The sequence below is a fragment of the Ailuropoda melanoleuca genome, chromosome 3, assembly GCF_002007445.2.
Source record: "Ailuropoda melanoleuca isolate Jingjing chromosome 3, ASM200744v2, whole genome shotgun sequence".
NCBI lineage: Eukaryota > Metazoa > Chordata > Mammalia > Carnivora > Ursidae > Ailuropoda > Ailuropoda melanoleuca.
In genome coordinates, this window is record NC_048220.1 from 47,562,998 (window position 1) to 47,578,753 (window position 15,756).

Here is a 15,756-nt window from a genome sequence, read left to right on the forward strand (position 1 = left end):
AGAAATCTGTTGCATTTTTATATACTAATAATGAGCTAGTAGAGACAGAAAATAAGAAAACAATCCCATTGACAATTGCACCATAACCAATAAAACACTTAAGAATAAAACTAACCAAGGAGGTTAAAGACCTATACACCAGAAACTCTCTAAAACTGATGGAAGAAACTGAAGATAACAAAAACAAATAAAAAGCTATTCCATGTTCATGGAGGAAAAATAATATTAAAATGTCCATGCTATCCAAAGCAATCTATAAATTTAATGCAATCTTATAATAATACACAGCATCTTCCACAGAACTAGAACAAATAATCCTCAAATTTGTATGTGACCACAAAAGACCTTGAATAGCCAAAGCAATCTTACAAAAGATGAACCAAACTGGCAGTATCACAATCTCAGATTTCAAGATAGACTACAAAGCTGTACTGATCAAAACAGTATGGTACCCGTGTGCACACCAAACACATGGATCAATGGAACAGAACTGAGAACCCAGAAATAAACCCATGCTTATATGGTAATTATTCTTTGACCAAGGAGGCAAGAACATACAATGGGGAAGAGCCAATCTCTTCAACAGATGGTGTTGGGAAAACTGGAGAGCTACATACAAAACAATGAAACTGGACCACTTCCTTGCACTACAGACAAAAATAAACTCAAAATGCATTAAATACCTAAATGTGAGACCTGAAACCATAAAATTCGTAGAAGAAAACACAGGCAGTAATCACTTTGACATTAACTGTAGAAACATTTTTCTAGATATGTCTCCTTTGGTGAGGCAAATAAAAACAAAAATAAACTACTGGGGTATCACCGAAATAAAAAGATTTTGCTAAAATCTTGGGTTAAAGACACCCAACAAAACAAAAAGGCAACCTATTAAATGGGAGAAGATATTTCCAAATGATGTGTTCAATTAAGGGCTTAATATCCAAAATATATGAAGAACGTGTACAACTCAACATGAAAAACTCCAACTGAAAAATGAGAAGACAACATGAATAGATATTTTCCCAAAGAAGACATACAGATGGCCAACAGGCACATGAAAAGACGCTCAACATCACTAATCGTCAGGGAAATGCATTTCAAAACCAGAATGAGATATACCCCACACCAGTCAGAATGGCTAAAAATCAACAAGAAACAACAGGTGTTGGTGAGGATGTGGAGAAAAAGGAACCCTCATGTACTTGGTGGGAATGCAAACTGGTGTAGCCTCTGTGGAAAACAGTATGGAGGTTCCTCAACAAATTAAAAATAGGCCGTATGATCTGGTCATCCCTGGCTATTTGCCCAAGGAAAACAAAAACACTAATTTGAAAAGATACATGCATCCCTATGTTTACTGCAGCATTACTTAAAATAGTGAAGATATGGAAGAGCCCAACTATTTATCGATAGACAAACACAAAAGAAAGATGTTCCACACACAATGGAATATTACTCAGCCATAAGTAAGAATGAAACTTTGCCATCTGAGACACACTGATGGATGTAGAAAGTACAATGAGAAAGTAAGTGAAATAAGTCGGAGAAAAACAAGTAAGGCGTGATTTCTCTTATATGTGGAATTTAAGAAACAAAACCAAGGAGCAAAGAAAAAAAAAAGTCTTTTTTTTTTTTTAAAGATTTATTTATTTATTTTAGAGAGTGAGAGAGGAAATGCATAAGCAGGAGGGGCAGAGGGACAGAGAGAGAGAGAGAAACTCAAGCAGAATCTGCACTGAGCACAGAGCCTGACATGAGGCTCAATCTCACGACCCTGAGCCTACACCAAGAGCTGGATGCTTAACCAACTGTGCCACCCAGGCGCCCCCAAACTGACTCTTAAATATAGAGAGAGCAAACTTGCGGTTGACAGAGGGGAGCTTGGAGGGTGCATGAGTGAAATGGGTGAAGGGGATTAGAAGCACACGTCATGAGCACTGAATAGTGTGTACAATTGTTGAATCATTGTGTTGTATACCTGAAACTAATAATAGTGTATGTTAATTATACTTGAATCAAAAATAAATAAAAATGTATTTTAATAGTTTTCTATTAACTTTTCTATTTCTTAATGTATCAGCTTTAAAAAAAAAAAAAAAAGATTTATTTGAGAGAGAAGGAGCCAGCAAGGCAGGGGGGAAGGGCAGAGGGAAAGGGAGAAGCAGGCTCCCCACTGAGCAGGGACCCTGACACAGGGCTTGATCCCAGGACCCCAGGATCATGACCTGAGCTGAAGGCAGACGCTTAACCAACTGAGCCACCCAGGCGCCCCACCATTTCAATTTTTAAACATGTTTTCCACAAACTGTAAAATTTATGCTAAAGATTCGTCAATTTATAATGACGGTAGACTTACTCCTTAATTGAAATGTGAGCACCTTCCTTCTTTTTGGTTTTGTTTGAACCCCTGTAAGGAAACATAAAGGAATTTAAAATAGCATACATATTTATGCTTTGTTCACATAAGACATTTTACTAATTTTACTTTAAAAAATATCAACAGAAAATAAGTTTACAGCCTTCAAATGTGCTTTAAAAGGGATCCCAGAGTAAACAATTATTAGGCTGTAATTAAGAAATTTTCTTCTTTCACAAAGTCCAGTGATGTTCCTGAGCCAGCTTATACCTTAATTCTGTCAAGTAAATTATCACTGTGTCAAGCTCATTTATTAAAATAAAACCAGTTAGAGACCACTATGTACTAAAGAACATTTTAGAAGTTAAAAAAGCAGGATTAATACTCAAATATTTATTTGTTTTTCCTGGTCAGACCTAACCCAAATGTCCTATTCCTCTCTTATAGCTCCACGTGTTCTACTTTCCCTTCATATATATCAGCTTTCCACTTTATTATTAATCTATACTTTAGATTTATAAGATGTATTAAAAGTGATTTGTTCTTAGTAAGTACCAAAGTTATAGCCTATTTTATGTTATTCCAAAAACACTAATCTTAAGTCATTTGCATTCTGCTTGGATTTCTAGAGGCGGACCCAAATCCTATCTGGCTGCTCTAATGGGAACAGGCTGCTAATGGAAACGTTGTCTGGCATATGTTTCTGTGAAGCAATGGTTAAGAAACGCTAGCTAAGGGGCGCCTGGGTGGCACAGCGGTTAAGCGTCTGCCTTCGGCTCAGGGCGTGATCCCGGCATTATGGGATCTAGCCACATCAGGCTCCTCCGCTGTGAGCCTGCTTCTTCCTCTCCCACTCCCCCTGCTTGTGTTCCCTCTCTCGCTGCCTGTCTCTATCTCTGTCGAATAAATAAATAAAATCTTAAAAAAAAAAAAAAAGAAAGAAACGCTAGCTGAGGGGCGCCTGGGTGGCTTAGTCACTAAGCGTCTGCCTTTGGCTCAGGGCGCGATCCCGGAGTTCTGGGATCAAGCCCCGCATCAGGCTCCTGTGCTAGGAGCCTGCTTCTTCCTCTCCCACTCCCTCTGCTTGTGTTCCCTCTCTCATTGCCTGTCTCTCTCTCTCTCTGTCAAATAAATAAATAAATAAAAATCTTAAAAAAAAATGCTAACTGAGGGGGTGCCTGGGTGGCTCATTCGGCTGAGTGTCTGACTGTTAATTTCAGCTCTCAGGGTAGTGCGAGCAAGCCCTGCAACAGGTTCCATGCTCAGTGGGGAGCCTGCTTAAGATTCTCTCTCTCCCTCTCCATCCTCCCATCGCCTACCAATAAATAAATAAATCTTAAAAAAAAAAAAATGCTAGCTGAGAGCTGCGCCTCACAATCCCAGGGCAGAAGCTCTTTCTGCTCATGGGTCCTGTCCCCATGCTTTAATAAAACCACCTTTTTGCACCAAAGGAAAAAAAAGAAAAAGAAAAAAAAAGCTAGCTGTAGGCAATGGTGGCTAAAACATTTAAGCTGTTAAAAAACTTAAAAATGAGTAGAGCCTTCTTTTTAATGGTAACAATTTCAAAGAGACAAAAATGCAAGATCTAGGAAACTGATTTCTTTACACTTGTGAATGTAAATGTATGTTTACATTTTAATATATGCAGATATATAAGTAATACCCCTTCAAGTAAAGATCTTTTCTTAGGAACAAGTTAGTCACAGGTTGGTCCTGAATTTGTGGCAACTATTCTGGACAAGGCTGTACACTTAAGAACTGTTGCTTGAACTCAGGGAAGAAAGTGAAACATCTGCAATTTTATGGTCAGCGTCATAATTTTAAGTCCAGTGAAAATCTGCTACGTTTTAATAACATAGTACAATCAAGTACTTGAAATAGGAGTACTTATAAATGTACTTTAACCAAGTCCAATTTTCATCCATGCCATCCTTCAGATTAGATATATTCATAATGTTGGGGTGCCTGGGTAACTCAGTTGGTTAAGCATCTGACTCAATTTTGGCTCAGGTCATGATCTCAGGGTGGTGACATTGAGCCCTGCATTGGTTTTATCCCAGTCATAAAAGTTCAAAAAAGGGCAAAACTAATCTATGTTAAAAGTCGGGAAGATGCTTACTCTTGGGAAAGGGATTGGTAGTGACTAGAGGGAGATATAAGGAAGCTTTAGGATTATGATGATTTTTTTTTTAAATACAGCTCTTTGTTTTCTTAAAAGATTTTTATTTATTTATTTGTCAGAGAGAGAGAAAGAGCACGTGCACACAAGCAGGAGGGAGCTGCAGGCAGAGGGAGAAGCGGGCTCCCCACTGAGCAAGGAGCCCAGTGCGGGACTTGATCCATGGGATCATAACCTCAGCTGAAGGGAGATGCTTAACCGACTGAGCCACCCAGGCATCCCAATAATGTTCTTTTTTTTTTTTTTTTTTAAAGATTTTATTTATTTATTTGACAGAGATAGAGACAGCCAGCAAGAGAGGGAACACAAGCAGGGGGAGTGGAAGAGGAAGAAGCAAGGCTCATAGCGGAGGAGCCTGATGTGGGGCTCGATCCCACAACGCTGGGACCATGCCCTGAGCCGAAGGCAGACGCTTAACCGCTGTGCCACCCAGGCGCCCCATGAATAATGTTCTTTTTAATCAAGCTGTTCACTTCTAATATGTGGACTTTTCTGTATACACATTTCAGTAAAAAGTTTACAACAATGACCAAATAAAAGCATGAACATACTATGCATAATATGAATCTGAAAATAAGTCAAAATGTGGTGCATGTGGGTAAAAAAGCTCTTTTTCATTCTAAAAAATTGAAAAGTAATCATGAGTTACATCAGTAGTTTATTTATGTATAGTACATATATTTTTAGATTTATTTATTTTAGAGAGAAAGAGCATGTGAGTGTGTATGTGGGGGGGAGGGGAAGAGATGGGAGAGAGAATCCCAAGCAGACTCTGCGCTGAGCCTGAGGCAGGGCTTGAGACCACAGCCAGAGCTGAAACCAAGAGTCAGACACCCAACCAACAGTGCCACCCAGGTGCCCCTATGTTAATATTTTTCAAAATATTTCATAATAAAAAATATATGCAGAGATACGTGAAGTGCAGAAAATGGAAGCTTACGAAGTTAAATGATTGGTCTCAAATTACAAACCGTTAATTTGTTACTTTCCATTATCTTTTTGGTCATTAAAAGGTGAACTTCATCATACAAATATACCAACATTATACAACAGTTCAAGATTAGCTTTTAAATAATAGCATTAATGGGAGCATGTACAAGTAATACATTTAAAAAATTACACCTTCAAGTCAGTTGTTTCTCTTCTTCTATATATTAATTAAGCAGAAATTCAAGTACCTACAATATCACATCATAATCTCAGCATAGCCTAACAGCTTCCTTTTAAAAAATTTAAAAATTGCATGGATGACTGGGTGGCTCAGTTGTTAAGTGTCTGCCTTTGGGTCAGGTCATGATCCCAGGGTCCTGGGATCAAGACCCACATCAGGCTCCCTGCTCGGCAGGGAGCCTGCTTCTCCCTCTCCCACTACCTGCTGCTCCTCCTACTTGTGGTCGCTGTCAAATAAATAAAATCTTAAAATAAATAAATAAAAATAAAAAATTTAAAAATTGCAGCGATTTGAGACACAGGTTATGCTTCCATCACAGCAAGTTTATTGCTGCAGTGACAATGAGACCTGTAACATTTTCTGCTGGGTACATGGAGTAGAGTGGAAGTTTCAATATTAGAAAAAAATTAAGGAATAAAAATTTTAGATCATTTGCCAAAATAGCAATCAGTGTACTTCCTATAATTTGACTTCTAAGGTCCTAAGTTCAAGAAACTGGCTCCCAAAGGTTACAGGTGGGGAATTTGTGAAGCATGTCCATATTCAAGGGAAGACCAAAGAAGCCCAAATGAAAGAACTCTGGACTGACAGTGACAAATGTGGGCTGAACAAAAGTTCTTTCTAAAAGGGCTATTTTGAAGATTGTGATTCTGACGTTGGAGGAACTATAGTGACTGGCAGTGGAAGGAAATCACATGTACAAATTCCTTAAATAAAAATTTACTTTAAATAAAAAAAAATTAAAAATGTCTTGCTAAATCACAATACTACCTGCCTACAACAGACTTGTATGAAGTGACAAGTATGGAGCTTCAATCCCTAAGGTACAGTTTGGCCTTTATCACCTCAGACCTTACTCTATGCACAAAAAGAACCTAACACTATTTGTCTTTCTTTCTCAAGGTATTATTCATTCTTTCTCTATCTCCTACAATGCATTTTTACTTCAGATTGAAAGAGAAAGACTAATGAGATTAGACAATAATTTAGAATGTCATTAAATTAGAAACCATATTATCAACATAATCTAGTAACATGAAAAAATTGTAAATGCACTACAATTACACTTAGCAAGGACAATACAAGAGTAATGTAAGCCTTAAACAAATAATTGTATATTTTTAAACTTTAAGGTAGTTTTTAGCTCTTGGGATCTAACAAACATAACAAACCACTTTTTAGTCATAAACAAAACACAGTCACATAACCACAAAGATATTGTCAGGAAAGATGCTGAGTGATCACTTACCATATAGTAACCAGTATGATAGCCACTCATGTACCAAGAGATTAACATACTTCCCAAAGCATCAGCATCATCAAAAGAATCTGGACATATGGGAGGTGGCGGGGGAATTATCTGGAAATGGAGAAAGATATACTTTAAAGTCAATAAACAAAAGCTGAAGTCTGGACATCCATTTTACATAGAGAATGCTGGATATTAGTTAGATATTAGTTGTATCTTTCCCTACATTCCATGCCATTTCCTATTTAAAACTTTTTTAAAAAGAGAGGAGTCCAAGATGGCAAAGGAGCAGGAGGCTTAAATTTCGTCTGGTCCCAGGAATTCGGCTAGATAGCTATCAGACCATTCTGAACACCTACAAACTCAACTGGAGAATGAAGAAAAAAATAGCAGCAACTCTATGAACAGAAAAGCGACCACTTTCTGCAAGGAACCCAGTTCAAAACAGGAGTTGAGCTCCAGCTCGGCGTTCCAAGATGGCGGAGGAGCAGGAGACCTAAAGTTAGTCTGGTCCCAGGAATTCAGTGAGAGAGCTACCAAACCAGTCTGAATACCTATGAACGCAACCAGAGAACGAAGAAAAGAGTGGCAGAAACTCTACGAACAGAAAAGCGACCACTTTCTGCAAGGAGGAGAAAAGATGGTGGAGGAGTAGAAGACCCTTTCTCTGCTGGTCCCGAGTCGAGCTGGGTATCTACCAGACCATCCTGAACATCCACGGAATCAGCCTGAGACGCAGGAAGATACACCTGGATCTCTACAAATGAACATCTCCAGCACTGACTATTGAGGTACGAAGCGGGGAGCTGTGAATCTGAGCACAGATATAGGAAAATAAACGGAAGGGGGAGGGAGCCTCCATGCTTGGGCGCCGGGAAACGGTAGCCACTTGTGCTGGGGAGCGGGCTGACTCGCAGACCGGCACCCGTGAGAGAGCAGACTGAGCCCGGGAACGTGCATGACCAGACTGAAACCTGGAGCTCCGGAGCGCTCACTGGAACCGGATTAAACCCGGGAGCTCAGGAGCGCGCGCGTGTCCAAACTGAAAACCGGAGCTCCGGAGCGTATACTAGAACTAGACCGAAACCAAGAGCTCGGGAGTGCGGGCGACCAGACTGAAAACCAGCGCTCCAGAGCGCACGCGAACCACACTGAGACAGGGAGCTTGGGAGCGCACGTGGGAACTGGGGGCAGCTGGCAGTGTTAGAAGCACAAAGGACAGAGACGCGCCGGCCCTGGAAGTGAGGGTGGGACACTGGCTGTGGGGCGCACATCCTGGGTCGCTGCAGGGCTTTTAGCAGCACCGACAGAAACAGAGTTAAAGTGGCCAAGACAGCTCAGTGGAGAGCGGACTGCGATCTCTGTTCTGAGACAGAGGCTAGGATACAGCCACTGGTGCTCTGACTCTCAGAAGAGGCACAGAAAACCGCCAGGGAAAGCCGCCAGAGAACAAAAGCCTGGAAATACCAGCTCAAAGTGTGCCCAGCCCCATACCCCCTCGCAGGGGATGGGGCAACTCTACCCAAACAAGGTTTCCTGAATATCAGTGCGGCAGGCCCCTTGCCCAGGAGGCAGGCTGAAAAATCAGGAAGCCGACATCCCTAAGGTCCCTATAAAACAAGTGCACACTGCCTGTGTCCTGGTATAATTTGGGTTCTGGGCATCCCCACAACCTCTCCTCATCAGAATGAGGAGAAGGAGAAATCCCCCCCAGCAAAGTAAAGATAATGAGTCTGTGGCCTCTGCCACAGAACTGATGGATATGGATATAACCAAATTGTCAGAAATGGAGTTCAGAGTAACAATGGTCAAGATGATATGTAGGCTTGAAAAAACTATTAATGAAAATATTAATGAGAATATAGAATCTCTAAGGACAGAAATGAGAGCGAGTCTGGCAGAAATTAAAAATTCTATGAGCCAAATGCAGTCAAAACTAGATGCTCTGACGGCCAGGGTGAATGAGGCAGAAGAATGAATTAGTGAATTGGAGGATGGGGTGGTAGAAGAGAAAGCTACAACAGAAACTTGGCTCAAAAAAATCCAATCTCAAGAAAGTAGGTTATGGGAGATTACTGACTCATGAAACGTTCCAATGTCAGAATCATCGGCATCCCCGAGGGGGTGGAGAAAGAGAGAGGTCTAGAAGAGATATTTGAACAAATTGTAGCTGAGAACTTCCCTAATCTGGCAAAGGAAACAAGCATTCGTGTCCAGGAAGCAGAGAGGACCCCTCCCAAGGTCAATGAGAACAGACCTACACCACATCACATCATAGTGCAATTCGCAAATATTAGATCCAAGGATACAGTATTGAAAGTGGCCAGGGGGAAGAAAATCCTTACGTACAGAAGGAAAAATATCAGAATAACGTCAGACCTGTCTACAGAGACCCCGCAGGCTAGGAAGGGTTGCAGGGTATTTTCAAAGCTCTATCTGAGAAGAACATGCAGCCAAGGATCCTTTATCCAGCAAGGCTGTCATTCAGAATCGATGGAGAGATAAGGACCTTCCAGGATCAGCAGAAACTGAAGGAATTCTTAACCACCAAACCAGCCCTACAAGAGATATTAAGGGGGGTTCTATAAAAGTAAAAAGGCTCCAAGAGCGATACAGAACAGAAAGTTACAATCTATAGAAACAAAGACTTCACAGGAAACATGACATCATTAAAATCATATCTCTCAATAATCAGTCTGAATGTAAATGGCCTAAATGCTCCCATAAAACGCCACAGGGTTGTAGATTGGATAAAAAGACAGGACCCATCCATTTGCTGTCTGCAAGAGACTCATTTTGAACCTAAAGATGCATCCAGACTGAAAGTGAAGGGATGGAAAACCATTTTTCATGCCAATGGACCACAAAAGAAAGCTGGGGTAACAATTCTCGCATCAGACAGATTAGATTTTAAACTAAAGACCGTAGTGAGAGATACAGAAGGACACTATATTATTCTTAAAGGATGTATCCAACAAGTGGATATGACAATTATAAGTATCTATGCCCCCAACAGGGGAGCAGCTAGATGCACAAGCCAATTCTTAACCAGAATAAAGAGACATATAGATAATAATACATTAATAGTAGGGGACCTCAACACTCTACTTTCAGCAATAGACAGATCACCTAAGCAGAAAATCAACAAAGAAACAAGAGCTTTGAATGACATAATGGAACAGATGGACCTCACAGATATATAGAGAACATTACACCCCAGAACAACAGAATACTCATTCTTTTCGAATGCACATGGAACTTTCTCCAAAATAGACCATATACTGGGTCACAAAACAGGTCTTAACCGATACCAAAAGACTGAGATTATTCCCTGCATATTCTCAGACCACAATGCTTTGAAACTGGAACTCAATCACAAGGAAAAATTTGGAAGAAATTCAAACACTTGGAAACTAAGAACCATCCTGCTCAAGAATGATTGGGTAAACCAGGAAATTAAAAATCACACAATTTCTGGAGACCAATGAGAATGAAAACACATCGTTCCAAAACCTGTGGGACACTGCAAAGGCGGTCCTAAGGGGAAAATACATAGCCATCCAAGCCTCACTCAAGAGAATAGAAAAATCTAAAATGCAGTTTTTATACTCTCACCTCAAGAAGCTGGAGCTGGAACAGAAGAATAGGCCTAACCCATGCACAAGAAGGCAGGTGATCAAGGTTAGAACAGAGATCAATGAATTAGAAACCAAGAGCACAGTAGAGCAGATCAACAGAACTAGAAGCTGGTTCTTTGAAAGAATAAATAAGATCGATAAGCCACTGGCCAGAATTATTCAAAAGAATAGACAAAAGGAACGAAATTAATAAAATTATGAATGAAAGGGGAGAGATCACAACCAACACCAATGAAATAGGAAGGATCATTAGAAACTTTTATCAACAGCTTTATGCCAATAAATTAAACAACCTGGAAAAAATGGATGCCTTCCTGGAAACCAATAAACTACCGAGACTGAAACAGGAAGAAACTGATGTTTTAAACAGACTGATTAATTATGAAGAGTTTGAAAGAGTGATCAAAAACCTCTCCCAAAACAAGAGTCTAGGGCCTGACGGATTCCCCGGGGAATTCTACCAAACATTCAAAGAAGAAATAATACCTATTCTCCTAAAGCTATTTCAAAAAATAGAAACAGAAGGAAAGCTACCAAACTCATTCTATGAGGCTAATATTACCTTGATCCCCAAACCAGGCAAAGACCCCATCAAAAAGGAGAATTACAGACCGATATCCCTGATGAATATGGACGCCAAAATTCTCAACAAGATCCTAGCTAATAGGATCCAAAAGTACATTAAAAAGTTTATCCATCAAGACCAAGTGGGATTCATACCTGGGATGCAAGGGTGGTTCAACATCCGCAAATCGATCAGTGTGATAGATCATATCGACAAGAAAAGACTCAAGAACCATATGATCCTCTCAATTGATGCAGAAAAAGCATTTGACAAAATACAGCATCCTTTCCTGATTAAAACCCTTCAGAGTGTAGGAATAGAGGGTACATTTCTCAATCTCATAAAAGCCATCTATGAAAAGCCTACTGCAAGCATTATTCTCAATGGGGAAAAGCTGGAAGCCTTTCCCTTAAGATCAGGAACACGACAAGGATGCCCACTCTCGCCACTATTATTCAACATAGTACTAGAAGTCCTTGCAACAGCAATCAGANCTTCAGAGTGTAGGGATAGAGGGTACATTCCTCAATTTCATAAAAACCATCTATGAAAAGCCTACAGCGAATATCATTCTCAACGGGGAAAAGCTGAAACCTTTCCCTTAAGATCAGGCTCTCCGACAAGGATGCCCACTCTCGCCACTATTATTCAACATAGTACTAGAAGTCCTTGCAACAGCAATCAGAAGACAAAAAGGGATCAAAGGTATCCAAATCGGCAAAGAAGAAGTCAAACTGTCTCTCTTTGCAGATGACATGATACTCTATATGGAAAACCCAAAGGAATCCACTCCCAAACTATTAGAAGTTATAGAACAATTCAGTAAGGTGGCAGGATACAAAATCAATGCCCAGAAATCAGTTGCATTTCTATACACGAATAACGAGACTGAAGAAAGAGAAATTAGGGAATCCATCCCATTTACAATAACACCAAAAACCATACGTTACCTTGGAATTAACTTAACCAGAGACGTAAAGGACCTATATGCTAGAAACTATAGATCACTTTTGAAAGATATTGAGGAAGACATAAAAAGATGGAAAAATATTCCATGCTCATGGATTGGAAGAATTAACATAGTTAAAATGTCCATACTACCCAGAGCAATCTACACTTTCAATGCTATCCCGATCAAAATACCGAGGACATTTTTCAAAGAACTGGAACAAATAGTCCTTAAATTTGTATGGAACCAGAAAAGGCCCCGAATCTCCAAGGAACTGTTGAAAAGGAAAAACAAAGCTGGGGGCATCACAATGCCGGATTTCGAGCTGTACTACAAAGCTGTGATCACAAAGACAGCATGGTACTGGCACAAAAACAGACACATAGACCAATGGAACAGAATAGAGAACCCAGAAATGGACCCTCGGCTCTTTGGGCAACTAATCTTTGACAAAGCATGAAAAAACATCCAGTGGAAAAGAGACAGTCTCTTCAGTAAATGGTGCTGGGAAAATTGGACGGCTATATGCAGAAGAATGAAACTTGACCACTCTCTCACACCATACACAAAGATAAACTCCAAATGGTTGAAAGACCTAGTTGTGAGACAGGAATCCATCAAAATCCTAGAGGAGAACACAGGCTGCAACCTCTTTGACATCGGCCACAGCAACTTTTTTCATGACATATCTCCAAAGGCAAGAGAAACAAAAGAAAAAATGAACTTGTGGGACTTCATCAAGATAAAAAGCTTCTGCACAGCTAAGGAAACAGTCAAAAAAAACTAAGAGGCAGCCCAGGGAATGGGAGAAGATATTTGCAAATGACACTACAGATAAAAGATTTGTATCCAAGATCTACAAAGAACTTCTCAAACTCAATATATGAGAAACAAATAATCAAATAAAAAAATGGGCAGATGATATGAACAGACACTTTTCCANAAAATGGGCAGAAGATATGAACAGACACTTTTCCAATGAAGACATACAAATGGCTAACAGACACATGAAAAAATGTTCAAAATCACTAGCCATCAGGGAAATTCAAATCAAAACCACACTATGATACCACCTTACACCAGTTAGAATGGTAAAAATGGACAAGGCAGGAAACAACAAATGTTGGAGAGGATGTGGAGAAGGGGGATCCCTCTTACACTGTTGGTGGGAATGCAAGCTGGTACAGCCACTTTGGAAAACATTGTGGAGGTCCCTTAAAAAGTTAAAAATTGAGCTGCCCTATGACCCAGCAATTGCACTACTGGGTATTTACCCCAAAGATACAGACGTAGTGAAGAGAAGGGCCATATGCACCCCAATGTTCATAGCAGCATTGTCTACAACAGCTAAATCGTGGAAGGAGCCGAGACGCCCTTCAACAGACGACTGGATTAAGGAGATGCAGTCCATATATACAATGGAATATTACTCGGCCATCAGAAAGAATGATTACACAACATTTGCAGCAACATGGACGGGACTGGAGGAGATTATGCTAAGTGAAATAAGTCAAGCAGAGAAAAACAATTATCATATGATTTCACTCATTTATGGAATATAAGAAATAGGAAGATCGGTAGGAGAAGGAAGGGAAGAATGAAGGGGGGTAAACAGAAGGGGGAATGAACCCATGAGAGACTGTGGACTCTGGGAAACAAACTGAGGGCTTCAGAGGGGAGGGGTGTGGGGGACTGGGATAGGCCGGTGCTGGGTATTAAGGAGGGCACATATTGCATGGTGCACTGGGTGTTATATGCAAGTAATGAATCATGGAAAATTGCATCAAGAACTGGGAATGTACTGTATGGTGACTAATTTAACAAAATAAATATTAAAGAAAAAAACACTTAAAAAAAAAATCTGACATTTTGACAAGGCCAACCAGTAACAACAGAAGACCAACAAAATTAAAATGAATAAGAATCAAAAGAAAATAGATCACGAAAAATGTTAGGTATTTTGTTTTGATTTTTGAACTATTACTCCATTCCATTATGAATCTATGGGCAAAAGACTAAATATGTTATATTTTTAAAAAAGACTTTATTTATTCAGAGAGAGAGCACGAGTGCATGCATGCGAGTGGGGTTAGGGGCAGAGAGGGAAAGAAAATCTCAAACAGACTCCGTGCTTAGCGTGGAACCTGACGTGGGCCTCAATCCAATGACACTGAGATCATGACCTGAGCGAAAATCAAGAGTCGGATGCCCAACCGACTGAGCCACCCAGGCATTGCAAGTACACATACTTCTATGGTTTTACTCAAAAAACACCCAGACAGCATTTTAAGGAAAGGTCTAAGGTAGAACAACTGTGCTGCCCCTACTGGAACACAAGAATTTGCCAGAAAGTGTCTTGTGTCTAGCCTACTGTTGATACCCAGAATTCTATCATTAGACATACACACAGTCTATGTGAAGTTAACATCCAAGGATACCTGGAAGAGCAAAACATTAATCCTTATTTACAGTGTAATTAAATCCTTTCAAATAGGAGATACCTCCCTATTGAATGAGATACAATTTCTGACATGAAGGAAGCAGGCAATATAGGGCTCAGAGTTGGGGCCAATAAGAGGACTGAAGGTAGCAGAAGGGCATTAAGAACAAAAACCTGAGGTTTAGTTCAAATTTTTACCCATTAGAATCTGACCATAGGGATGGTCTAAAATGACATTTCCCAATCACCTATGTGCTGCTAAATCCCTAAGTATGTATGAACATAAGGTTTAATCTGAATTCTTCTGTACTTACTGGTGGTCCAGAAGGAAATGGAGGCAGCCAGCATGATAAGAAGTGTGGTGGTGGTGGAGGTGGTGGTGGGCCACTGAATTTTAGACCAGCCTGTATAGAACATTCCAAATGAATATTAATTTCCCAATTTATACATGAAAGGAGGAAAAAAGATTAAATTTCATAAGAGTCAAAATAACCACCCAGAATAATATACATGTCAAAAACAATGAAACAGAATTTCATACACCAAATAGTGAAGGCTCATAAATCTAGATTTTCCTCATTTCCTTTCTATATAAACATTCAGAAAGTAAAATCAAAGTAAGAAAGACTCCTAATTACCTAATAAATCAGAGACAGTGTATTTAGCAAGACACTTCAATCATAAAAGACTATCTGCCCCACAATTTCTCTAATTAAATTGTATAACCTTTGAATTACATAAACTACTATAGAGCATAAACTGTAAAAATTAGTAAACCTCTCATTTAATAAGAAAAATTAGCCCCCTGAGACCAAGGAAGTATGATATATAGATAAATTAAGAGGTATGATCATTCTAGAAATAGTAATCTAAACCTAGTAAGAACTCTCAACAGAAAATCTTCAGAAAAAGCTTTAATAAGTCATGATTTTTAATCTTATTTATTATTATTACTGCCTGAATACCATAACCTCCAGTGAAGAAATCACTGCTTTATACAGAACTGGATAGGGACACACCTACTGGGGTTCATGACCCAAGTTAAAATAAAAATCTTCCCCCCACCAATGATTTAATTAATTAATTTGAGAGAGAGAATGAGCGGGGAGGGGGGGAAGGAGGGGCAGGAGCAGGGAGAGCAGCAGACTCCCCGCTGAGCAGGGAACCTGACACGGGGCTCAATCCTAGGACCCTGAGATTATGACC

General features: G+C 39.8%; 1 protein-coding gene and 1 non-coding gene across 3 annotated transcripts in view; one reads left to right on the plus strand and one right to left on the minus strand.

Moving 5' to 3' along the window:
* LOC100465394 (survival motor neuron protein) overlaps positions 1-15,756 on the minus strand; it is a 40,212-nt gene that overhangs the window by 9,310 nt on the left and 15,146 nt on the right. For both annotated transcript variants that reach the window (XM_019796044.2, XM_034656327.1), the window contains exons 6-8: positions 14,865-14,954; positions 6,959-7,069; positions 2,360-2,410 (exon numbers count right to left, since the gene is read on the minus strand). In XM_019796044.2, the coding sequence (XP_019651603.1) occupies positions 2,363-2,410; positions 6,959-7,069; positions 14,865-14,954 (249 nt within the window). In that variant the 3' untranslated portion in view covers positions 2,360-2,362. The remainder of the gene's footprint in view (positions 1-2,359; positions 2,411-6,958; positions 7,070-14,864; positions 14,955-15,756) is intronic.
* Positions 5,951-6,068, plus strand: LOC117801684. The gene has a single exon (XR_004624431.1). It is a non-coding gene; the product is annotated as a small nucleolar RNA SNORA1 (small nucleolar RNA).